This window comes from Serinus canaria, chromosome 26 (genome assembly GCF_022539315.1).
Source record: "Serinus canaria isolate serCan28SL12 chromosome 26, serCan2020, whole genome shotgun sequence".
In the NCBI taxonomy this organism is placed as follows: Eukaryota; Metazoa; Chordata; class Aves; order Passeriformes; family Fringillidae; genus Serinus; species Serinus canaria.
In genome coordinates this window covers 323,480-344,863 of record NC_066339.1, presented here as the reverse complement: position 1 = coordinate 344,863, position 21,384 = coordinate 323,480, and the positions used below count along the sequence as shown (strand labels likewise).

At 54.6% G+C, this 21,384-nt stretch overlaps 1 protein-coding gene across 1 annotated transcript; it reads left to right on the top strand.

The window, feature by feature from the left end:
- Nucleotides 1-8,331: 8,331 nt before the first annotated feature.
- Nucleotides 8,332-20,783, top strand: DENND2D (DENN domain containing 2D). The gene is made up of 12 exons (XM_018922284.3): nucleotides 8,332-8,686; nucleotides 11,879-12,019; nucleotides 12,545-12,657; nucleotides 12,788-12,857; nucleotides 13,988-14,065; nucleotides 14,156-14,296; nucleotides 16,149-16,363; nucleotides 16,496-16,673; nucleotides 17,117-17,158; nucleotides 17,783-17,873; nucleotides 18,289-18,528; nucleotides 19,833-20,783. The coding sequence occupies exons 1-12, from the start codon at nucleotides 8,381-8,383 to the stop codon at nucleotides 19,892-19,894; spliced, it is 1,677 nt and encodes a 558-aa protein (XP_018777829.2). The 5' UTR covers nucleotides 8,332-8,380; the 3' UTR covers nucleotides 19,895-20,783.
- The last annotated feature ends 601 nt before the right edge of the window (nucleotides 20,784-21,384 follow it).

Below are 21,384 nucleotides of genomic sequence, written 5' to 3'. Positions count from 1 at the left end.
GAGGCATCAGCTGCTGCCCACAGCCAAAATGGATCCCCCAGGGCCACCTGCGTGGCCGCCACAATTACAGTCACCGTAGGAGGGGACAGCACAGCCTGAGCAGGAGCTGCAGGGCAGTGATCTGCAGCACCTGCACCCAGGGCCAGCTGGGCCTGAGCGTGCCAGGCCAGCAGGAACCCTCACGCACCTTGGCACCTTGGCACCACGGCACCACAGCTGTCACCTGCAGTGCTCCCAGGAGCAATGCCAGTCCTGGGGCACTGCTCTGCCTGGGGTGGGTTTTTTCCAGTCCTGCCCTACTTCTGGGGCTGCCAGCAGGAGCTCACCTAGTACAGAGAGCCTGCAGGGAGAGGGCTGTGTCAGCCCTGGTCTCTTCAGTGTGTGCAAGAGTCACCTCTACCAGGGCTTGGGGACGGCAGCTGGAGATGCCAATAAGGATCTGTCACCACCTGTCCGGGCTGGCCCTCCCCTGTGTCAGGGAGAAACTGCAATTAGCAGCTCAGGTTTTCCTTCTTCATTAAAACTAGGCTCTCAGGAAGGCCTGAATTGTTCCAAAGCCCCTTTGCTTGTTTATTCTGAGCATTTGCATCCAGGGACCAGAGCCACACCAGCTGCTTCTCTCCCCTGAGCAAGGAGCTGGGAAGCTCTGCAGGAGAAGGGGGAGGGAACAGCTCAGCCCCAGGCTCCACCAGCACCAAGGGCGAATTTCAGTATGGATTAGGACCAGCAGGGAGCTCAGTGTTTGCACAAGGACAGGCACCACTTCTCAGAACCTGCTTTGCTCGTCTCCTCACCTGCAGTCCCAGGCAGGACCAGGCACTGCGACTCCCCAGGAGGGTGTCCAGCCTGCCCTAAGGACTTTGAGAGACTGAAACCCCTGCCAAGGTGCACGGTGACATTGGCCAGAAACAGCCCAGAGTTAGACTCTCATTTGACCTTCAGCATCCCCTTCACCAGGTCCCTGTTCCTCCATCAAGGACTTAAGGCCACCTTGAGTGTCTTCAAGGCCTTTGCTCCTACCTAGTCCCTCCTGTAGGCCCAACACTGGTGTTTCCACTTCCCCTCACAGCTTTTCCCATATTTCCTCACATCCAACACCTCCTTTCCTTGCCTTACATACTTTGACTGGCACCCTCACCTTCCCTGCGCTCTCCCCATTCCCATTCCTCTTGGGAAAGTTTGCTGGGTTGGAGGGGCTATGAGAGGGTTTGGAGTGTCCCCAAATCCCAGGGACTTCCACCAGGTCCCAGTAAACTGGGAATGCACACCAGTTTGGGTTGTCCAACAGGGCCCAGCTGCATCCTTTCCCTACTGCCACCAGGGAGCATCATGGGGACATTCAATCCAGATGTCCCTGTGCTGGGTACCACCAAAATCCTCCAGACAGTGAAATCCTCCCAGCCAAGCTTTGTAAATGCCTGGTCCTTGGAGCTCCTGGTATACCCAGAGCCAGCTGTGACCCAGCCCTGTTCCAGATGCAGGGGCTTGCACCAGAAGCTGCTCCCTGCCCTGTTCAGCACAGCGTGACAGTCCTGTGCCATCCCTGGGGGAAGCATGTCCCCAAAACACTTCCAGAGCAGCTGGGCCAAGACACGGTGCTCAGAGAACAATGGGAGGTTGATCTGTTGATCCAATAACCTGCAAAGAAACAGCCATGGAAGATGTTCCAATCTCATCCTCCTTGTCCATGAGCAAGTCAGTGACAAGAAGACACTTAGATATTTGCAGGGAAAGGCCAAATCCTTCAGCTGGACATGACCAAGGACAGTGAGAACCAGGGATGAGGCTGGAGGTGGCTTTGGCTCTTACCCATCCCCTGGGGGGTTAGGAGGTGGCAGAAATCCCAAGGGATTCAGAGACAAGAGGAAGAGATGGGGGGGTCTTCTGCCTCCCAAGTGCCGACTCTTAAGAAGGAGGAGAAATTCTCAGTCACATAAAATCTGAGAGCAGCCCTGGGAGAAGGGCTTGGGATGTTGGTGTTCAACATGCCCCAGGCATGTTCCTGGGGTGTCAGAAACCCCCCAAGCCCTGGGCTGATCCCCCAGCCTGGGCAGCAGAGGAAGGGAAATTCTGCCCCTGTGCCCCACTCAGGTGAGAGCCCACCTGCAGAGCTGCCCCAGCCCTGGGCTTCCAGCACAGGAAGGACCTGGAGCTGCTGGAGCGAGCCCAGAGGAGGCCACGGAGCTGCTCTGAGACCTGGAGTCCCTCTGCTCTGGAGCCAGGCTGACAGAGCTGTAGGTGTTCCCCTGGAGAAGAGAAGGCTCTGGGAAGAACCCTAGAGCCCCTTCCAGTGTCTAAAGGGGCTTCAGGAGAGCTGGAGAGAGACTTGGGACAAGGCATGGAGGGACAGGACAAGGGGGAATGGAGGGCAGGGTGAGATGGGGTATTGAGAAGAATAGGGATTCCACCTGTGAGAGTGGGGAGGCCCTTCCCCAGGCTACCCAGAGAAGCTGTTGCTGTTCCATCCTTGGAAGTGTCCAAGTCCCAGTTGGCTGGACCTTGGAACAACCCGGGATAGTGGAAGGTGTCCCTGCCCATGGCAGGGGGTGGGAAAGGGATGAGCTTTGGGGTCCCTTCCAATGCAAACCAGTCTGGATTCTGTGGCACAGGGAGTAGGATGGAGGGACCCAGCCCTTGCTCTGTGACACAGAGGACATGCCAAGGGAGCCCATCCTTTCTGCAGGCTGGAAATGCCCCAGGACCCCACTGCGCAGTGGTGGCTGGAGGCATCATTTCTGTCCAGCACCTGTAAAGCCCTTGGGATCTCTTGGGGTGCTCTAACGTTGCAGGAATGCCAAACAATGTGCAGGGCTGTCACCCGCCCCTGCTGGCACTGAAGGTGAGAAGCTGATTTATTTTCACAGCCTGCAAAGCCCTGTGGAAGTGGACATGGCCAGGCTCAGCACCAGGGTTGGCTCTTTTCTGTACCTGGCACTGTGACTTCAAAGTAAAGCTTTGGGACTCTCCAAAAGTTCTCATCTTCCTGCAAGCCAGGACATGATCCAGTCCCATCCCACCACCTGCACAAGGAAAAACACATTTGCTGATCCCTTTTTTTAATGCTGCTTGTGACCATGGTTAGCTCTTTTTGTGGGGTGCAGGAGAAGCTGTGCTGTCGTTTTGCACCCCAGCACGGCAACCAGGAGGAATGGGGGGACAAGGAGGGAGCTGCCAGGACCAGTTATCTGATCCCAGCAACTCCAGTGTAAACTTAGCATGGCCTTTTGGAAAATACTTGCTGTGGCAAAACACGCAGTAAATCACTGCTCTGAGTGCCAACAATACTTTGAGATTAGCAAATCTTAAAGCTCACTTTAGGGTCATGGGTTGGAGCCCTGCCAGTGTAACGGTGGGGGGGGGGGGGTCTTCCTCACCTCACACCCTCCACAGCTCCCAGGGATTGCACCAAGCTGCAAATCCTTGCTTTTTGAAGAAGATGGGATAAAGTACAGGGTCAGCAGTGGATGTGGGGTCCTGCAACCCACTCCTGTGGATTCTCACCCTTTGTTCCAAAGGAGCAGGACTGACCCTCTCATTTCTTTGCCTTTTCCTTTCCAGACTACCTTGGAAAATCCCCAATTTCTTCTTTTATTTCATCAAACAAACCCAGCTCCCACCAGTTGCCCCAACCCTTTCCAGCATCATCCTGTATTCCCTGGGACAAATCACTGTGACCTCCAGCCCCATCACCCTCCTCCTCCCTTCCCAGCATCCCCAGACCCCCAGCATCCCAGCACTGGGCTTTCCACAGTGCTTCAGGGTAAGAATGCCTAGGATTTAAAAGCCACCCAGGAGGTGGGACCCTGGTGCTTCCAGACATGCCACAAATTGTCCAATCGCATCTGAGGGCTCATTCAGCCTGTGAGACAAAAAGAAGGGCAAAGCCCTTGGAACTGAGCAGGAAAAGGGTCATAAAATATCTGGGAGTCCCAGGTGTTTTCCAATGGAAATTCACCACAGGCTCTGCATCCTGCAGGAGACTGACCCCTGAAACACCTTCCCAAGGACAAAATAACCTGGAGATGGCATTTTAACCCAGGATAAATCACTGGGTCATCACAGGAGTTCCTAAGGAAATCCCAGGTTACACCTGAGAGTTCTGAGGCTCAAACCTTTCCAGGCCATTTTGTAGTTTGGATGCAGATGTCTGTGTTGAAAATGCCACAGAGAAAACCACTTCAAACCAGAGCAGCATTCCATCAAAGTTCTGGAGAAATGTGGGACTGAAACCCCAGTTGCTGCTGTTCTTCCATCCATGCTGTTTGAGTGAACTTCCTGATTTATTTCAGGTGTAGAGCTCCTGTCACTGAGTTCTCAAAAAGATTTGTGTTGGCCACAGGTCATTCCTCTTTGTATCAGGGAGAGCAGAAAAAGTTGCTTGTCAGAAGGACATTGTCAGTGTAGCTGAGCTCCAATTCCTTGTGGAAATATTACAGAATAAAAAGCTGCCAAGGTCAAGTGCAACAGGAACACAGGCTGATATTAAAAATAATGTTCCTGGTTATTGGCATTGTGGGACAGCTCCCACCTGTGATGCTGTATGGAGCTGTCCTCAGAGTGCAGGGAAAATAATTCAGCAAAAGCAGTACAGAGCTGTGTCAGGGAAGGGTCAGGCTGGAGATCAGGGAAAGGTTCTTCCCCCAGAAGGTGCTGGCACTGCCCAGGCTCCCCAAGGAATGGACACGGCCCTGAGGCTGCCAGAGCTCCAAGGGTCTTTGGACAGCACTGCCAGGGATGCCCAGGGTGGATTGTTGGGGTGTCTGTGCAGGGCAAGGGTTGGACTGGATGATCCTTGACAGTGCCTCCCTATTCAGGGGTTCCTGTGATTCTGTTATCTGTGGTTGCCCATGTGCCAGCAGCAATGTCAGCCCAGCTGGAAGCCTGTAAGCTGAGATGTCCCCTGGCCAGAAAATAGCCTTGGAGCACTTGCCCTGCCCTGTATTTGCAGAGGGGCTGCAGCCCAGCAGGAACATTCCCTGCCCACCCAGCACGGCACAAGCCCATCTGCCCATCACCACATCCATGAAATCCCAAAGTTGTGTTGAAATATTTGGGGTTAAAACCATGAGGGGCAAGGAAAAGTGGCCAGATTGTCTTTGTTTTCCAGTGCCTGGGACCTATGGAGCCTCAACTGCAACCACTATGGAAAAATTGGGCCCAAATCTCTTTCCATGCAAAAACAGGCCGGTTTTGGGTGTGTGACTTTGACATGGGAGTCTCTGCACCCCAGCAATTGGAACATGGAGGGCTTTGGGCAGATAAGGGATGTGCCTTACTAAAAAATTGTGATTTTGGTATACCATGAGGGCTGACATCTCTTTTCCTTACCCAATCTGGGTCTGCCTTGGTCCTGGTCATGGCTCAAAGTGCCCCAGCTGAGCCCCCAGCAGATTCCTCTGCACCCACAGGGAAGAGGAGCCAGCAGAGGATGTTCCATGGCTCCCCGTTTTGGGGTGCTGGAAGGGACCACGGAGCAGGGAACAGGGCAGAGAGCTAAGCACCAGTGGCAGGAACAGTGCAAACAAGAGTGTGCTGAACCCACACATCCTCAGCCCAAGCACAAACGTCCCGGGAGCCAGAAAACCAGGGGGGAAGTCCCTCCAGTGAAGGTCCCCTCTCCCGGAGAGATTTCTTTGTTCTAATGCCGCCATCCAGTGGGAGAAACTCCCTGACATGGAGTTGGGAGGTTTTTTCCTCCTGAAAGGCTGGAAAAGAGGGGGTTGGGTTCCCCACCATTCTCGGGCTGCCCTCGGTGGCCTCCCTGCCTGGGATGCTGCGGCTGCACTCCACCCTCCGTTTCTAAGCCCCGATCCCAGCCTGGGTGCAAAGTGGAAACAGCTCAGGCGGCACCGGAGCTCCTCCGGCACCCAGCGAGGGGATGGGGAAGGAGGGAAGATGCACCGGGGTCAGAAGAGGGCTGCAAGCCCAGAGAAGGAAGAGGAAGCTGAGGTGCAAGCCGGGTCCCAGCGACGAGTCCGCTGCGGTCCCAGGGCGATGCAGTCTGAGCGCACCGTGCCTGCAGAAAGCCGAATTCCAGCGCGTATTCAGCGGCACCGGGACTTCAAGGAGGGAAAAGCAGCCAAATACAAAATTCCCTGGGGTTGATCAGGGAAGCGAAATGACTTTAGCAGCGGCCACAGAGCAGCGCGACGGCGAGCGGGGGAAGCGCGCTGGCCAGCGGCCCCCAGGATCCCACAATGCGCCCGTTTGTTGTCCCCACGGGCGGCCGGATTCCCGCAGACAGGAGCTTTCAGTGGGAATATTCAAAAGTTCAACCTCTCTCAGCAACGCAAGGTTTACAATGGATTGTGCAATGGCACAAAGGGACAGTGTTTCCTCAGGAGCGAGAAGTTCTGCGGCTGGAACACGGCGCTTTTACTCCCGCACAGAAGCCGCCTGAGCTGAATCGCGGAGTTATAGAGGCGGGATCGCAGTCAGGGACTTCCCTTCAAGGGAGAAAGCAGGAAAAAAATCTGTTTATGGGTATAAAATGAAAGCATTTCGGGGGTTTTCTTCTGGCTGAAAGCAGCAGCTGTTTTCCTAAGGTGGCGCCAGTTTCCAGGAAGCAGGCGTATTTCTCCAAAATCGAGGGGAAAACCCCTAACTTTTTCTTTTCCCTTTGTGCCAAGAGGAAATTTGTCCTGGGAACAAGCCCTGTGCACAAGCACACTGTCCTCTCCTCCGAGAAGCACAAATGCTTTCCCACCCACGCAAAATTAGACAGAGAAATGACTCCTGGACTAGCAATTCCCTGATAAGCCCAATGAGGAGGCAGCATCCTGGTTGAATCAGAGGTACGTGTCCCGGTGGGGATGAATTTTGGAAGCATCCACCACTTCTGCAAGCTGGCAAAGGCCATTCCTGGTGGCTGTAAACCCATCCTCAAGCTCCAGCCCACACTCAGGAAAGGGAGAGGAAGGGGAGATGTTGCAAAATAAAAGAGATGAGGGCATTTGGTGTAAAGAATCTGCTCTACAGCTGCAAACGGCCTCATGCTGGCACTGGCACTGAGAACTGTGTACAGCTCATCACACCTGGAGTCTGATAACCCATAGCTGTGCCCAAGGTCCTTCTGAATGTTTAATTAGAATCATAGAAGATATTAATTATTTCAATTTTTGGATCAGAGAATTGTTTGGTTTGGAATGGATCTTAGTTACTGCATAAGCACTACCTCAAAACAGCAGAGGAAATACTGGTGAACAGGCTGAGAATGGGAAAGGGGGATTTTTTTTTTTTAAAGATATCATTGTTTTTTAAGGGACTTTGCCTGTTGGTGTGTGCGGAGCAGTGAAACCACCCGGCAAAGCCGAGCAGCTCCACAGTGTCCCAGCATGCCCAAGACAGGGAAACCCCCTAGATCGAAGCACCAGGACCCGGCTCTTCCTTCCTGCAACAAAGGCGGATGGCAACCGGGCTCCAGCCCCAGACCTGGACAAAGCACCTCTCAGTACCTCAGAGAGGGAGGATAAATCTCTGACCAGTGAGGAAACGCCAGCCCGAGGTAAAGCATACCCCAGCCAGCGTGCCTGAGGGGTCAGGACGAGCTTGCAGCCCACGGCCGGGGAATAAAGCACAGTGGAGTCATGGGAGCGGGTGATGGGCTGACTGCAGAGCAAGAGACACCAAAACTTTGTGCCCTGGAGACACATCTGAGATGTATCTGTACCCTGGAGACACATCTGAGATATGTCTGTACGCTGGAGGGGACAGGTCAGTGCAATCTCCAACTCCGCAGAGGCTGTGCTGGGCACCGGTCCTGGCACTGGTGGGGTCCCAGGGAAGAAAGGGCTTGGAGGAGGCCGTGACGCTGGAGCAGGATTTGGGCAATGCTGTAGCACTGGGAAATGAGTGTTCTGTCCCCTGTGATGCAGGACAAACCTTGTTCCAGGCGTCCATGCACCATTTCCCACCCTGTGCCCCAGCCTAGGCCGGCTCCCCACTAGGATGCCCAGCCCCGTTTGAGGGGATTCTCAACTCCCTTTATGTCCAGTGCTCCGGGTGTCCCCATGCCCGATCTTCCGGGATGTCCCATGTCTGGCTCCTCCTGGCATCCTTGTAACTCGGGGTGTCCCCAGCTCCCCCATTCCCGCTGCCTCCACGACCATCGCGCCCGCTCAGACCAGATCCCAGTGCTTCCTGTACCCCCGTGCCCAGTGCTCCTGCTCTTCTGCAACCAGATCTTCCCGCCTCCCCCATTCCCGAGGCTGCCAGGATGCCCAAATCCAGGTTCCTCCCAGGACCTCCGTGCCAGGTGCTCCCGACTCCTCCCCAAGGACTCCCATTCGCAGTTCTTCCCTTAGCCCCATGAGTTGTACTGCCGAATCCCGCATCCCCAGTTCCTCCTGGCATCCACGGCTCCCTGCTCCCCTCATTCCCTATGATCCCGGGCCCCCCATGCCCGTTTCTCCGGGTTTCCCGGGCTACCCCGTGCCCCGGTGCTCCCTCTCCCCGGACGATTCTCCCGTGCCCGGCCGGTGCCAGGTGTTGCCCGGTTCCCTGCTCCTCCTCCTCTCCGCCCCGTGCCGTCCCTCCTCCCCCGGGAAAGCGAAAGCGCGGCGGGCGGAAGACGAGCCCTCCCCGCCGGGCCGGGCCGGGCTGGGGCTGCACCGGGACCGCGCCGGGGCCACCATGGCTTCCATCGGCAACTTCTTGCGACGGAGCCTGCGGCGCGCCGGCCGCAGAGGTGAGGTCATGGGAGGGGTCCGGGAGGTGCCGGTGTCGGTGTCAGTTTCGGTGTTAGGACCGGTCCATCTCCGGTGCCGCGGCTGCGGGAGCCGACGGCTGCCGGCGGAGCGGGGACGGTTCCGGGCAGAGCAGCGCGACCGCGCCGGGTGAACGGCGGCAGCGGCTCGGTCCCTCCAGCCCTGCCCGTTCGCACCCCACCCCACGGAGCCTAGCTCGGGCCGGCCGCCCCGGGACTCACCGCATCTCTTGCTCCGTTCTCGGGGGTTCAGCCCATCCCGAGAGCTGCACCCCATCTCCCGGGAGCCCACCCCTTCCCAGCTGAGCCCACTCCAGCCCCAGGGGCGGCCCCACAGATCCCCTGTCTCCCCACATCCCCGCTGAACGAGGCATCGTAGAGCATGCCGTGGCATCTGGGACAGCCGTGAGGGTGTCCGTGGGGGGACCCACGAGGGAAACGGTGCCCCTCAGGACAGCTGGGTGTTGCAGAGCCTTCAGAAGGCGCTGCAGAAATTGGTCCTTTGGGATTTGTGATCTTTTTTTTCGAGATATCGAAAGGATCATCAGAGTTTTCTGCCTGCCGTATCTCAAGGCAGAACAAAGAAGGTTGGAGCAATCTGTGGACTGGGGGGGCTTCTGCGCTCCCCTCCCCGTCTGTTTTGTGCTGGCTCTGGCTCCCCAAGAGCTCGGTGTTGCCGAGGTTTAATAAAGCCAAAGCCATTTCCTCTCCATTTCCTGCTGGGGCAGGTGGGCTGCTGGGCGGCACGGGAAGCCGAGCTCCCCCGCAAACCAGGTCGGAAAACCCCGGCACACCAGAGGTCGGGAGTTTTCTAAGAGGAAAGAAACCGGTTGTGCCACAGGCAGAGTGGGGCTGAGCGCAGCCCTCGGCGATAAGAAAAGCCCGCAGCAGCCTTTGCCCTCTCCGTGCCCGGTGGATGGAAGGGTGAAGATCCACGTCCCTGGTAGCCACTTTCCATCCGGGAGTTGCGAGAGCACCCCTGGCCACCCACCTCCTTCCCTTCCTCGCAGCGGATGTTCCCACCCACTGCTGGGGGGCTGGGGGTGCTCCCGAATTTCCTGACACGGGCTATGGATGGGAGAGTCATTGGCTCTTGTGACCCTGGTTTATGTCTCCGGGAGATGGGGCACTGTGAGCCCTGCCGGTCTGGGACAGCGCTGGGATCTCAGCCTGCCACATTCAACCTGCCTGACGGTTCACTCCTTACATCCCTGGAGCTCATCTTCCAGCCCAGGGATGGGAGTTGTGGTCTTTGAGGTATTTAGGCTCTGCCAGTGAGGGCTTTGCAACCAGACCTGGCACTGCTGGGGGATCCACACTTCCACGTGAGAGAGGCAGAGCTGTAGCCTGGCAAGGCCAGGCTCTCCAGAGAAGCAGGTTTGGCTTGTTTGCTTGTAAACCCCATGGACAAAATGCAAATGCAGTCCTTGCTGAAGACCTGAAGATCTGTTGTTCTCTGAAATGCAGAATGGGACTGCATAGGCAGGATTTAACTGCACTTTCATCTTGCCCTGGTGATGGGAAAACAGCCAATGCCAGTGTCCAGTGTGGATGGGGAACACCACCAGCCCTCCCAAGCCTTCTTCCCTGGGTTCCCCCCAACAACAACCCCCTGCCTGGGTCAGAGGTGGGAGCAGACCAAAGCCATTGCTGGAGCATTCCAAGGAACAGCAGGAGAAGCAATGCACATCTTGTGAACCTTTTTCCTGGCCTGGGGCACCTCATTGGGCAGGTCCAGGATGATCAATCAGGATAAACCAGAGGTATCCTCAGCCAGGTCTCATCCTTCACCTGCCTCAAAGGGTTCCCTTTGGGATGAATTTCACCTTGCCAAGAGGAAGGACTTTGTATGTGGAAGTGGGGCAGCCCCAGGTGCACAAATGAGTGGCTTTGAGCATCCCCCCACCCCAAGATGGGAAAGGAATTTCTGGTCCCTGGGAAGGAACATCCTGTGATGGGTCCATGAGTGTCACCTCCTCCTATGAGCCTTCTGTTCCCATCAGCTCCCAGTGACCTGGAACAAAAGCTGGAGAGGTGTTTCCAGACTAAAGGAGGCAGCTCTGGAGCTGGAGGGACATGTAGGCAGGGTGTCCACCAGCACTGCTTTTGGAGGAGGATACCATACAAGGAGAAGGTTAATGGGAATAGCTGATCATAGCCGTGCCTTGCCCTAATCAGCTGTGGCACAACTAGAAGAGCTCAGGGACAAACTCTGGGGTCTGGGGACAAACTGCAAGAGTCAGCAATCTCATCCAGCCACATATTTATTTTCCTTGCTGTTCCTGAAAGAGCAGCTCAACTTTTCTGCTCCAGCTCCCCACCATAATCAGAGATGGAGCAGTTTCTGTATCAAGAACAAGGGAACAAAGATAAAGGGAGGCAGAAGTGGCCTCTGGCAGAGGGAAGAGCTGTGGCCTGGCCTGGCTGCAGTCTCTGTCCAACATTTAACTCCTCTCCTTTCCAGCCCTCGGATCTCGCTGTCCCACTGTGGTCATCCCAGGGCCCTTGGAGATGCTGGATGGGGCTCTTTTCCCTCCTATTCCTGGTTGTTCAGGGTGTGACTGCTGATGCTTCCCAGTTGCCCTCCCCAACCAGCCCAACAAGAACTGGGGTGTAATCTCCAGGAGCTGCTTTGCTTTGGTTTAGGAAAAACCCTTGAGTAGCTCATTTGCAATCAGCAGTTCCCAGGACACCTGGCAGGGAGAGACTGGGGTTCGTCTGACTGGAGCTTTAGGAGGTGCTCAGACAAGGTCTGGGCTGGTTTGTTGCTGTTTCCTTCTCCTAAGAGAATAAAATTAACTGCTGTAACACATTCCCACACCTCCCTGCAGATGTTTAATATAGAGCCCATCTGCTCTCCTCATTCCATGTGTCTGCTTTGCTCTGGGCATCCTTCTGCCCTCACTGGGCTGGGGCAAAGGAAGGCTGGAGGTGTCAGGATTTTCCCTAAAAGACTCATAAAAGCCATTTCTCTTTCCTTTTCATGTCCCCATTTTTGGGGGCCAAAAGTCCTGGGCACCAGAACCTGGTTCCCTTCAGCCAGTTCACATGTAACTCTGCAACTCCTCCCTTGTCCTTAGACCTTTCATTGCACTCTGATCAGATTTTTTTGGGATCTTTTTGGCTTCAGAAGGAAAAGATGGGGCCTCTGCTGTGGAAAACATTCCCCCACAGGTACCACAGGGGAAGCAGGGGGAGCGGAGCTCAGCCTTCTACTCTGCTGGACAGTTCTTCTTTGAGTACCTGGTGGTGGTGTCGCTGAAGAAGATGCCAGATGGACGTTATGAACCCAAGATAACCTACCAATTCCCAAAGGTATTTAGTCTTGTGTTTCTGATAAGATTAGTTTTCCACATTTAGAGGAGAAAGGGATATTGTTCCTTCCCCATCATAAAAGCTATGGAAGGAGAAAGGTGCCCCATGCTCTTGAGTCACAGTCCCAGACCCCAGGGCTTTGCCTGCCCTGGGTTGGGGTTGCTGGGACCATCTGTCCCTCCCCATGATCCCAGCCCAGGGCCACAAACTCCAGGAGGAAACTCCAGGGGCTCTCCCTGGCCTCCTGTCCCAAAAAGGAAGACCACAGTGGGGAAATCACATCTCAGGGAGGTGGCACAGGAAGAGATCACAGGAGGATCCCTCTGCTTTGCCTCACTGTCCATGGGGTGAAAGTCAAAATTTGGGTTTTTGGGAGGTGCTTGTCCAGACATGTGCAAGCCCCTTCTGCATCATTCAGAGGCAGGGGTCGCTTTGGGACAGACCTCATTCCACTGAATCCCACCCCATTCCTGGTAACAATGGGGGCCCTCCATCTCCCTGACTCTTGTCATCACTTCCATCCAGCGTGAGAACTTGCTGAAGGGCCAGAAGGAGGAGGAGGAACGTCTCCTTCAAGCCATCCCCCTCTTCTGCTTCCCCGATGGCAACAACTGGGCACCTATCACTGAGTTCACCAGGTACCTGCCCTATGGCAGGGTCTGGGCTGGGGTCCCCACCCCTCTTGGACTCCTGAGGGCTGGAAGGACCAGACCAGCCCAGCCCAGTCCATCCCAGCTCATCCCAGCCCCACATTTTCTCTTCTTGCAGCGAAACCTTTTCCTTTGTCCTGACAAACGTGGATGGCAGCAGGAAGATTGGCTACTGCAGGCGGCTGCTGGTGAGGCCTCCCCACACCACACCCAGTGGGGGTGTCACTGTCACCCCCTACCCACGGGGGAACACATTACCTCCTGCTAGGCTCAGAGTTCAGCTCCTGGGGCTGTGCTTCAGAAAGCCACTGGCCTTGACCACAGTGATGAGGAGCAGCAAGAGGGTACCCAGAGGGGATTTTTAAAGCTCTCTGCTGGGGCATAACTCAGATGTTGGATGGAGGAAACAATGAGTGTTCACAAAGCCTGTGGGTGAGGCACTTGGGGATATGCTTTAGGGGTGGATATGGTGGTGCTGGGCTACTTTTGGACTTGGAGATCTTGGAGGGCTTTTCCAAACTTAACAGTTCTGTGATTCCCCACTGGCTTCCACAGCTTCCCTGACTCTTTTCCCATGTCTGGAGTGGTCAGGATGGCTGCAAATCCCTCTTGGGATCGGAATGGGAATGTCAGTGCACCTATCCAGGTACCAAGGAGCTAGGAGCCCTCAGCCCCATCCCCAAAAGCTGCATCTGAGCAGTGGTTGTTTCTCAGCTCATGGGTTTGACCAGCTCAGGGGTTCTGAGATGCAATGGTCTTCCCTGGCTACTGCTTTGAACCGGGTCATAAATCCAGGAGGACATCCCTGTGCCACAGCATGGGCAACAGCTGGATCCACCACCCCTTCATCCTGGCACACCTTCCCATTTCAGCATCCAGGGATGAGCTCAGGCTGTTGGAACTGCATGTCTGGAGGGCTGAAAAGAGCAAACAGACCCAGGATAGTCCAGTTGGAAAGGGAAAAATAAAGCCAAAGAAGTCATCCCAATGGCTCCTGTTGTAGCAGGAGGCAGGGTTAACCCCAAGGATGGTGGGGCAGGTTGTCTTGGAGAATGTGTGCCTGGGTGGGAGGAGAGTTTGCAAATATGCCAAAGGACTTTGCTCTAAAATAATTAACAGCTTAGACACCCAAATCACCTTTTCTGGGCACCTTCTGCTTTTCCAGCATCAGCTGCATCATTGGCCTTGGCCCTAGCTTTGAAAACCTCCCAGTGAGTGACTGGGAATTTGAGGGGAGCAAGTGAGGATCCCTTTGGAGAGTGTGGAGCTGGTGCAGGGGGCTGGGAGATGCTCAAATCCTTTTCCCACACTCTTCCAGCCATCCGGGCGTGGTGTCCGACTCCCTGAGGTTTTCTGCATCATCAGCTGCCTGGGCTGCTTTGGGCTCTTCTCCAAGGTAGGGACATGGTGGCTCTGGCCCAGTGGCGACCCTGGCAACTGCTCCCTTATCTGCTGGGGATTCCCAGCTCACATCTTTCTCACCCAGATCCTGGACGAGGTGGAGAAGAGGCGCCAGATCTCCATGGCAGTGATCTACCCCTTCATGCAGGGCCTCCGGGAGTCGCCCTTCCCTGCGCCAGGGAAAACTGTCACCATCAAAAGCTTCATCCCCGAGTCGGGCACAGAGGTTGGTGGGGGACACGGGGGCATCTCCTGGTCTACATCTGGGAGCATCCTCCACCCCTGCAACACCCAAGGATGCTGACCATAGCAGGGCTGGGTGGGTCAGGCTGCCAGGGGCCTCATTGGTTAGGAAGATGAGTGTCATCTCTCTCCTGATCCAGGAGGAGAGCAGTGAGGATGAGGATGGAGCCCATCCCCAGGGGATGCAACCTCTGCAGCTCCCCCAGCCTGAAGCTGGAACTGCTGCACAAAAACCTCTCCATACACTGTGTTGGGACTTGCCTTGCCCTGATGCCAGAGTGGGATATTGTGCCAGGGGCTGGGAGGGGCCTCCTGTGCCAGGTGCTGGGAGCTGCTCCTGAGCCAGCGCCTGCTCCTCAGGCAGGTTGGGGAGCACAGGGGTGCAAGGGCTGTCATGGGCTGCAAATTTCTTCCCAAAAGAGGTGGTCAGGCACTGGCACCACCTGTCCAGTGCAGTGGTGGAATCACCATCCCTAGAAGTGTTCAAAACACATGTGAATGTGGCACTTAGGGATGGGTGTTAGTGGTGAACATAGAATTCATGATCTTAGAGGGCTTTTCCAGCCCTGATGATTCCATGATTGCATCATTATACTCTTCTCCATACCACTGTACTCAACTCCCTGTCTTGATTCCTGCCTGGTTTAGCCCCCCAGGCAGGTGCAGGTGTGTAACAAGCCCAGTCTTCTCATGTAGAGAAAAGATCTGATCCAGGCATGGATGAGATGATCTCACTGCACTCACAAAAAGCCCAGACTCACACCTGCAGAGCTTTTTAATTTGCTTTTTCTTTCTCTTGTGGCAAAGCCAAGCTGAAAAAATGGGTACGATCCACTCTGGCACTGGGCAAAATATCCCCAATGCTGTGCATCCCATGGATGTGCCAAGGAGGGCCTGAAAGCAGGATCCCTGCTCCCTAGAGCAATTTAGCAGCTGGTGATTTAAGCGATTTCTTAATCCAGGGAGCTTTTGCAAGGTTGCTCAATGCTCTGTCCCAGGGCCATGGTCAAAAGCACAGCCTGGGCTGTCAGAGGGAGGAGGAATGAGGATGTTCTTCGAAAGAGCTGCACTCTGGGGCTCTGGGCAGGGTCTGGAGCAAGGAGATCACTGATACCAGGAAAGGAGGGGAAATAAATTCTGGGTACTGCATGGGGTGAGGTGGGGATGGTGCAGGATTTGTGCTGGAAAGGGGCTGTGGAGCCCAGCCAAGCCTGATGCTGCTGGCTGGGAAGATGCTGCTTTGGTGGAAAAGCATGTAGAGAAGGGGATTTTCTTCCCGAAGGATGGGGAGAAGGGCCAGGTCTGTGTCATGAGCTGCACAGTCCTGTTAACCCTTCAGTACTCACCATGTCTGGCTTCCATGGGGATTGATGGAATGAGGAGACTTGTGGGCATATGCAGCTGAGTAGCCACCCTGCCTGCAAATTTCTATTATTTCTCTCACTTCTGGGGCATCTTAGCCAGGAATTGCCAGGCTGACCCTGCCAGAGAGTCTTTAGAGGAAGGTTTTGTGGCATTTGTAGGAGTCATGCGCGCTCCCCACTCCTTCCTTTCCTGGCAGCTCACAGATGACCTCTCAGAAACTGAGATGGGACATGTCCCTGCCATCCTCTGCCAGGGACTTGGGAGCACTGGAGAAAAGAGGCATTTGAGTTAAAAATCCAGTGCCCAAGTAAAGAGCCCTACAGTGCTCATCACTGATGGCTTCCCTGAGCTCTCAGTGCTGTACAGGCTGAATCTCCTGACAGGATGAAATGGAGTTTGTCCCTTCTACATGGACACGGTGCAGATGCTGCAATGCTGGGTCATTAATTGCTTCCAAATCACCTTCTCAGGAAGCCAGGGCAGGATGGGGGGTGTTGCCCCTCCTAAGCTGGGGTTCCATGGCTCTTCCTTGGCAGCTCATTGAGCTCACACGGCCTGTGGATGCCCACCTGGAGCATGTAGAGTTCCAGGCTCTGCTCCAGCGACTCAGCCCTCACCTTATCCTGCACATCTTCGCCTCTGCCATGTTGGAGCGACGGCTCATTTTCCTGGCTGAGGAACTGAGGTGAGTCCCAATCTCTTGATTATAAAAATGCCCAAAAAATTGCCCTTGAAGTGACACAGGACACAACAGAGCTCGAGGTGGGATGTTCCCTCCTCCCTGCCATGGTATCACTGCTGGCTGCCTGTCCCACAGTGTCCTGTCCCAGTGTATCCACGCTGTGGCTGCTCTCCTGTACCCCTTCACCTGGGCTCACACCTACATCCCCGTGGTCCCTGAGTGCCTGCTGGACACTGTGTGCTGCCCCACACCCTTCATGGTCGGCATCCAGATGCGGCACCTGGAGCGGGTCCTGGAGCAGCCAATGGAGGAGGTATTTCATCTGGAGGGGAGGGCAGCTGGGTGGAGCCATCAGTTAATCTGTGTCCCCAGGTTTGGCTTGGCCCTGGGGTTCTGATCATGCCCTTTTCCCATCCAGGGAGGGTGGAAATTAGGGTGTCCTCCATGTCCCCTCCTGTTGGCACCTGGGGTGTTACCTCCACATTCCCCTGGGAGCTGCCCTGCCCCTGTGCTCCAGGAGCTGCTGTAGGGGTCATCCCAGTCTTGAAGCAAAGGAAAGCTGTGTTGGGACAAGCCATCAAACCTGCAGCAAACATTGTCCTTGTGGGAAATGCCCTGGTACCCCTGCCCAGGTCATTCCTGCACAGAGGGGCTGATCCCTCTCATGCCACCCTCACAGACTGGTGACACACCAGTCCCATCCCAAAATGGGTGGGAGGAAGCCCAGGTGCTTGCTCACTCCCTTCTCTTTTTCAGGCTCTGATAGTTGATCTCTGTGAAGGGAAGATCATCCGGGCGGTAGGTCCTCCCTGTGTGGGTGTGGGGCTGGGGTGGCCTGGATAACCCCAGGAAGGGCCTTTTCCTCCTTTGTTTCAGCTACCTGGCAGCTTCCACATTTTTAAATGGGTTCAAACTGCCAAAGGGCAGGGTTAGATGGGATTTTGGGAAGGAATTCTTCCCTGTGAAGGTGATAAAGCCCTGGCCCAGATTGCCCACAGAAGCTGTGGCTGCCCATGGATCCCTGAAAGTGTCCAAGCCTAAGATGGCTAGAGCTTGGAGCAATGTAGTCTAGTGGAAAATGTCCCTGCGCATGGCAGAGGGTGAAATGGGATGAACTTTAGGATCCCTTCTAACCCAAACCCATCTGGGATTTTGTGGTTCTATGATTTTGGGGGCAGAGCCATCTTCAGTGGCACCCTCCCAGGGGGAACATCCCATGTGGGGATGTCTACAGCCACTGCTCCTGGCTTTTGAGCCAGAACAGCGGGGTCCATGCACTGGGTATCGCACACCCACATCTCTGCAGGACACTGTGATGATGATTAATTAATGAGCTTTGAAAGCCCCACTGATGGGCTGCACCAACCCATGGCCCCCTGAGCTGGATTCTCTCCAGTGTTTCACAGCCCCATTGTCTTCCAGGTGGGGGATGAGGAGGAGATCCTGCCTGGAAAGCTGCAGAACGAGATGCTGATATCTCTGAACAGGCACAACAACAACAACAATGAGCACAGTAAGGATGTCTGTGATGGTAAAAGAGCCCCGATCTGCCCTCTCCATGGCCAGAGACTTCCGCCAGGGGGTTTTCCTAAAGTCACCTGGTCTGGGATATTTCTCCCGCTATTTGCAGGGATAATCCCTTGGGTTTTCCTCCGTCCTTTGAAACATGAGAGCAGGAACAGATAATTCTGCTGGAAAAATTGATTTTTGCTAATATTTAGAACATTAAGATGCTGCCACCCTGGAAAGCAACACCCTGGAAAGCCAGGGTTCCCTCAGCAAAATTAATTTGATCCTTGATTAGTGGCAGAGGAAGGCTCTAAGCAAGTAATTCCTTGGGTTGCAAACACAGACCAGGTTAATGTAAGCCCATGCTGTCTGTGTTTAGAGGTTTCATCCCCACCTCTCGTGCTCTGTGTCCCCCCCAGGCTCAGAGCAGGTGAACACCCTGGTGTCAGAGGCCTTCGTGCAGTTCTTTGTGCGCCTGGTGGGGCACTATGGCTCCCACATCAAGTGGGGCAGGAGCGGCTCCGGCAGCTTCCAGGAACGAGCCTTCTGCAAGGCCATCGCCTCCAGGAGCTGCCGTCGGCTCGTGAAGAAGTTTGTGAAGACAAACATGTTTTCCCTATTTATTGAGGAAGCGGAGAAGAGCAGGATCCCCCAGGAAGGTAATGGTCCCATTTCTCATCCCTCCCCTGCTGGGTGGGCTCTGTGGAACGCTGGGCTGGTTGGTTTAGGGGCAGAGATGCCGCGTGCCTGGTGAGGGGTTGGATGTAGCCCAAGCTGAGGGTGGTCAGGGCACTGAGCAGACTCTGTTTGCTCTCAATGGCTTCATTTCTCCATACCTGTCTAGCAACCAAAAAAAAAAAAAAAAAAATTCCCCATTTGTGACTTCCCATCTCCCCATCCCTGGAAGTGTCTAAGGCCACTTTGGATGGGGCTTGGATTGGAGCAAACTGGTCTGGTGGAAGGTGTCTCTGCCCAGGGCAGACTTTGGAACTGGCTTAGCTTTAAGGTCCCTTCCAACTCAAACCAGCGTGGGATTCTGGACTCTCTGATTCATTTTAGATCTTGTCACTCACCTGGAGCTGGGGCTGGCTCACTGGGAGCTCTGTGTTGAGGCAAACAAGTGGCAGCAGCAGAAACATTTGACTTGGGCACATCAGCAACTGCCAGGAGCCTGATTCAGCTCAGCCCTTAAGTCCATGGCAGCAGGGCTGGTCCTTCCCCCTTCCTGGGGATTTACAGGGCACAGGGCAGAGCTGAGCCTCCTCCCAGCCTGGCACAGGGACAAATGGGCAGTGGAGGTGGAGAAAACCACCCAAAAACTGTATTTCTGGATGGAGGCATCCTAGGCTGGGATCTGCCACCCCACCTGGGGGACTCCTGCTGGCACTGCCTCAGGTGCTGCTTCTCTGCCCTTTTATGTGAAACCTTATAGGGCAAACCTGGGGAGAAGGAGAGGGATGGCACAGTCCCTGTTTTCTTATTGTATTCCCAGTCTACGTCTCCATTCTGGTGTTTAGCTGGGTCTGCTGCTTTCTCCCTTCCTTGCTGGTGGAAAACACGAAACTGAACAGGAGTGAACACATGGGTTAAAACCGCAGGCTAACCCAGCACAATAAAGCCTATTTTGGGTGAGAGGGATGGGTGGCATTGCAACCACACCCATTTCATAGACTTTTAGAATCCCAAAATTCCAACAAATTGGGTTGGAGGGACCTTTAAAGGGCATTTCATTCCACCCCCTGCCATGGGCAGGGACACCTTCCAGTAGCCCAGGTTACTCCAAGCCCCATCTAACCTGCCTTGGACATGTCATTTCCACATTTCCCCCGGGTCCTCTGTGGGTGCAGATGTCCATACCCAGGATGGTTTGGGACACAAATACTTCGCAGGATTCAGGCTGGACAGCCCTGTATCCCCCATTTCAAACACCAGCACCTCACCCATGACCTTTTTTCTTCCACAGCATATTTCCAGCAGAAAATAATAGAGTACCATGAACAGAAGAAGCACAGAAGGGAATCCTGAAGTCCAGCGTGGGAGAAGTGGAGCAGGACTGGGATTGACATATCCCTGCCGGCAGCACCATACTGGACTCTGTTCCTGCACCTGGAACTCCTGAGCTGCCTGGGCAGCACTGAGCACCCTTTCTTTCTCAGGGCATCATTGCACTGGAAAAATCTTTGCACAGAACCAGCGCTAGGCTGGGATTTCCCTCCTGCTCATGGTCGCTCCAGGGACAGACTCTGACTCCCAGTGCTTGGCCCTGCATGGTTCTTGTCCCCCCAACACCTCACACAGAGGGAGGGCAGCCAGGGCTGGCTGCAGGACACCAGGGGTTTAGAGTAATTATTAGAAGGGAGGAAAAAAAAGGGATGAGTAGGAAATAGTGTTACTTCTCATTAAAACAAACCAGGGGTTTGCAAATAAGGAACATCCCATTGCACAGTTCCTGAGGTTTTGTTATTAACAACTGGTTTATATAGTTTTAATTTATATTGTTTTATTAAGCCATTGTTGAACACCAGCAGGAGCAGGTGGCGGGGGGTGCTGTTAGTGGTTTCCTATCTCACAGCTGCTGCATCACTGGTGCCACATAGAGCCAAGTTTGGCTTTCCAAGGAAACAAAAATACTCATTTTCAGCAGGTTATTTGTGCTGGAGCAAACTGTGAAGGCCACATGGCTGTGGGGTGTCAAGGGTAAACAGCTGATCAACAGCTTCAGGAGGAAGGATTTGTTCCATCCCAGAGTAAAATGTGTCACCATCCTCCTTGGGTCTGATTTTGGTGCCAACTTCTCTTAAAACCTTGCAATTCCTCTCTGATACATGAGGCCAGCAGCAGATTAAAGCTAAATGATAGCTCTTCTTTCTGAACACACTCACCTGGAAAATAAATATTGCAGCAGAGAGGCTGGGCTGAGGCTGCAGTTCTGACTGGTCTCATCCACAGAAACCCAACTCAGGTGCTTCTCCCAGCAAAGGCTGGGAATGAAGGCAGAGCTTCCTTCTTCTCCTCTCTGGGATGTTACAGTCAGGCTGTCACATCACTTGGTACCCACCAGGCATCAAAATACCAAAAATATCCTGGAATCATGGAATCTCAGGCTCTTTTGGGATGGAAGGGATGTTCATGATCACCCACTTCCACCCCCTGCCACGAGCACACCTTCCACTAGCCCAGGCTGCTCCAAGCCCCATCCAACCTGGCCTTGGACACTTCCAGAGATCCAGGGGCAGCCACATTATCTCTGTTGTGTCAGGGCCCTCCCCACCCTCACAGGGAACAATTTCTCCCCAGTATCCCATCTAACCCTGCCCTCTGCCAATGGGAATCCATTCCCCCTTGTCCTGTCACTCCAGGCCCTTGTCCACAGTCTCTCTCCATCTTTCTTGTGGTTCCTTCAGGTACTGAAAGCGCACAATTAGGTCACCTCAAAGGTTCTCTTCACCAAACTGAACAACACCAATTCTCAGCCTCTCCTCACAGCAGAGCTGCTTCATCCCTATGACCACCTG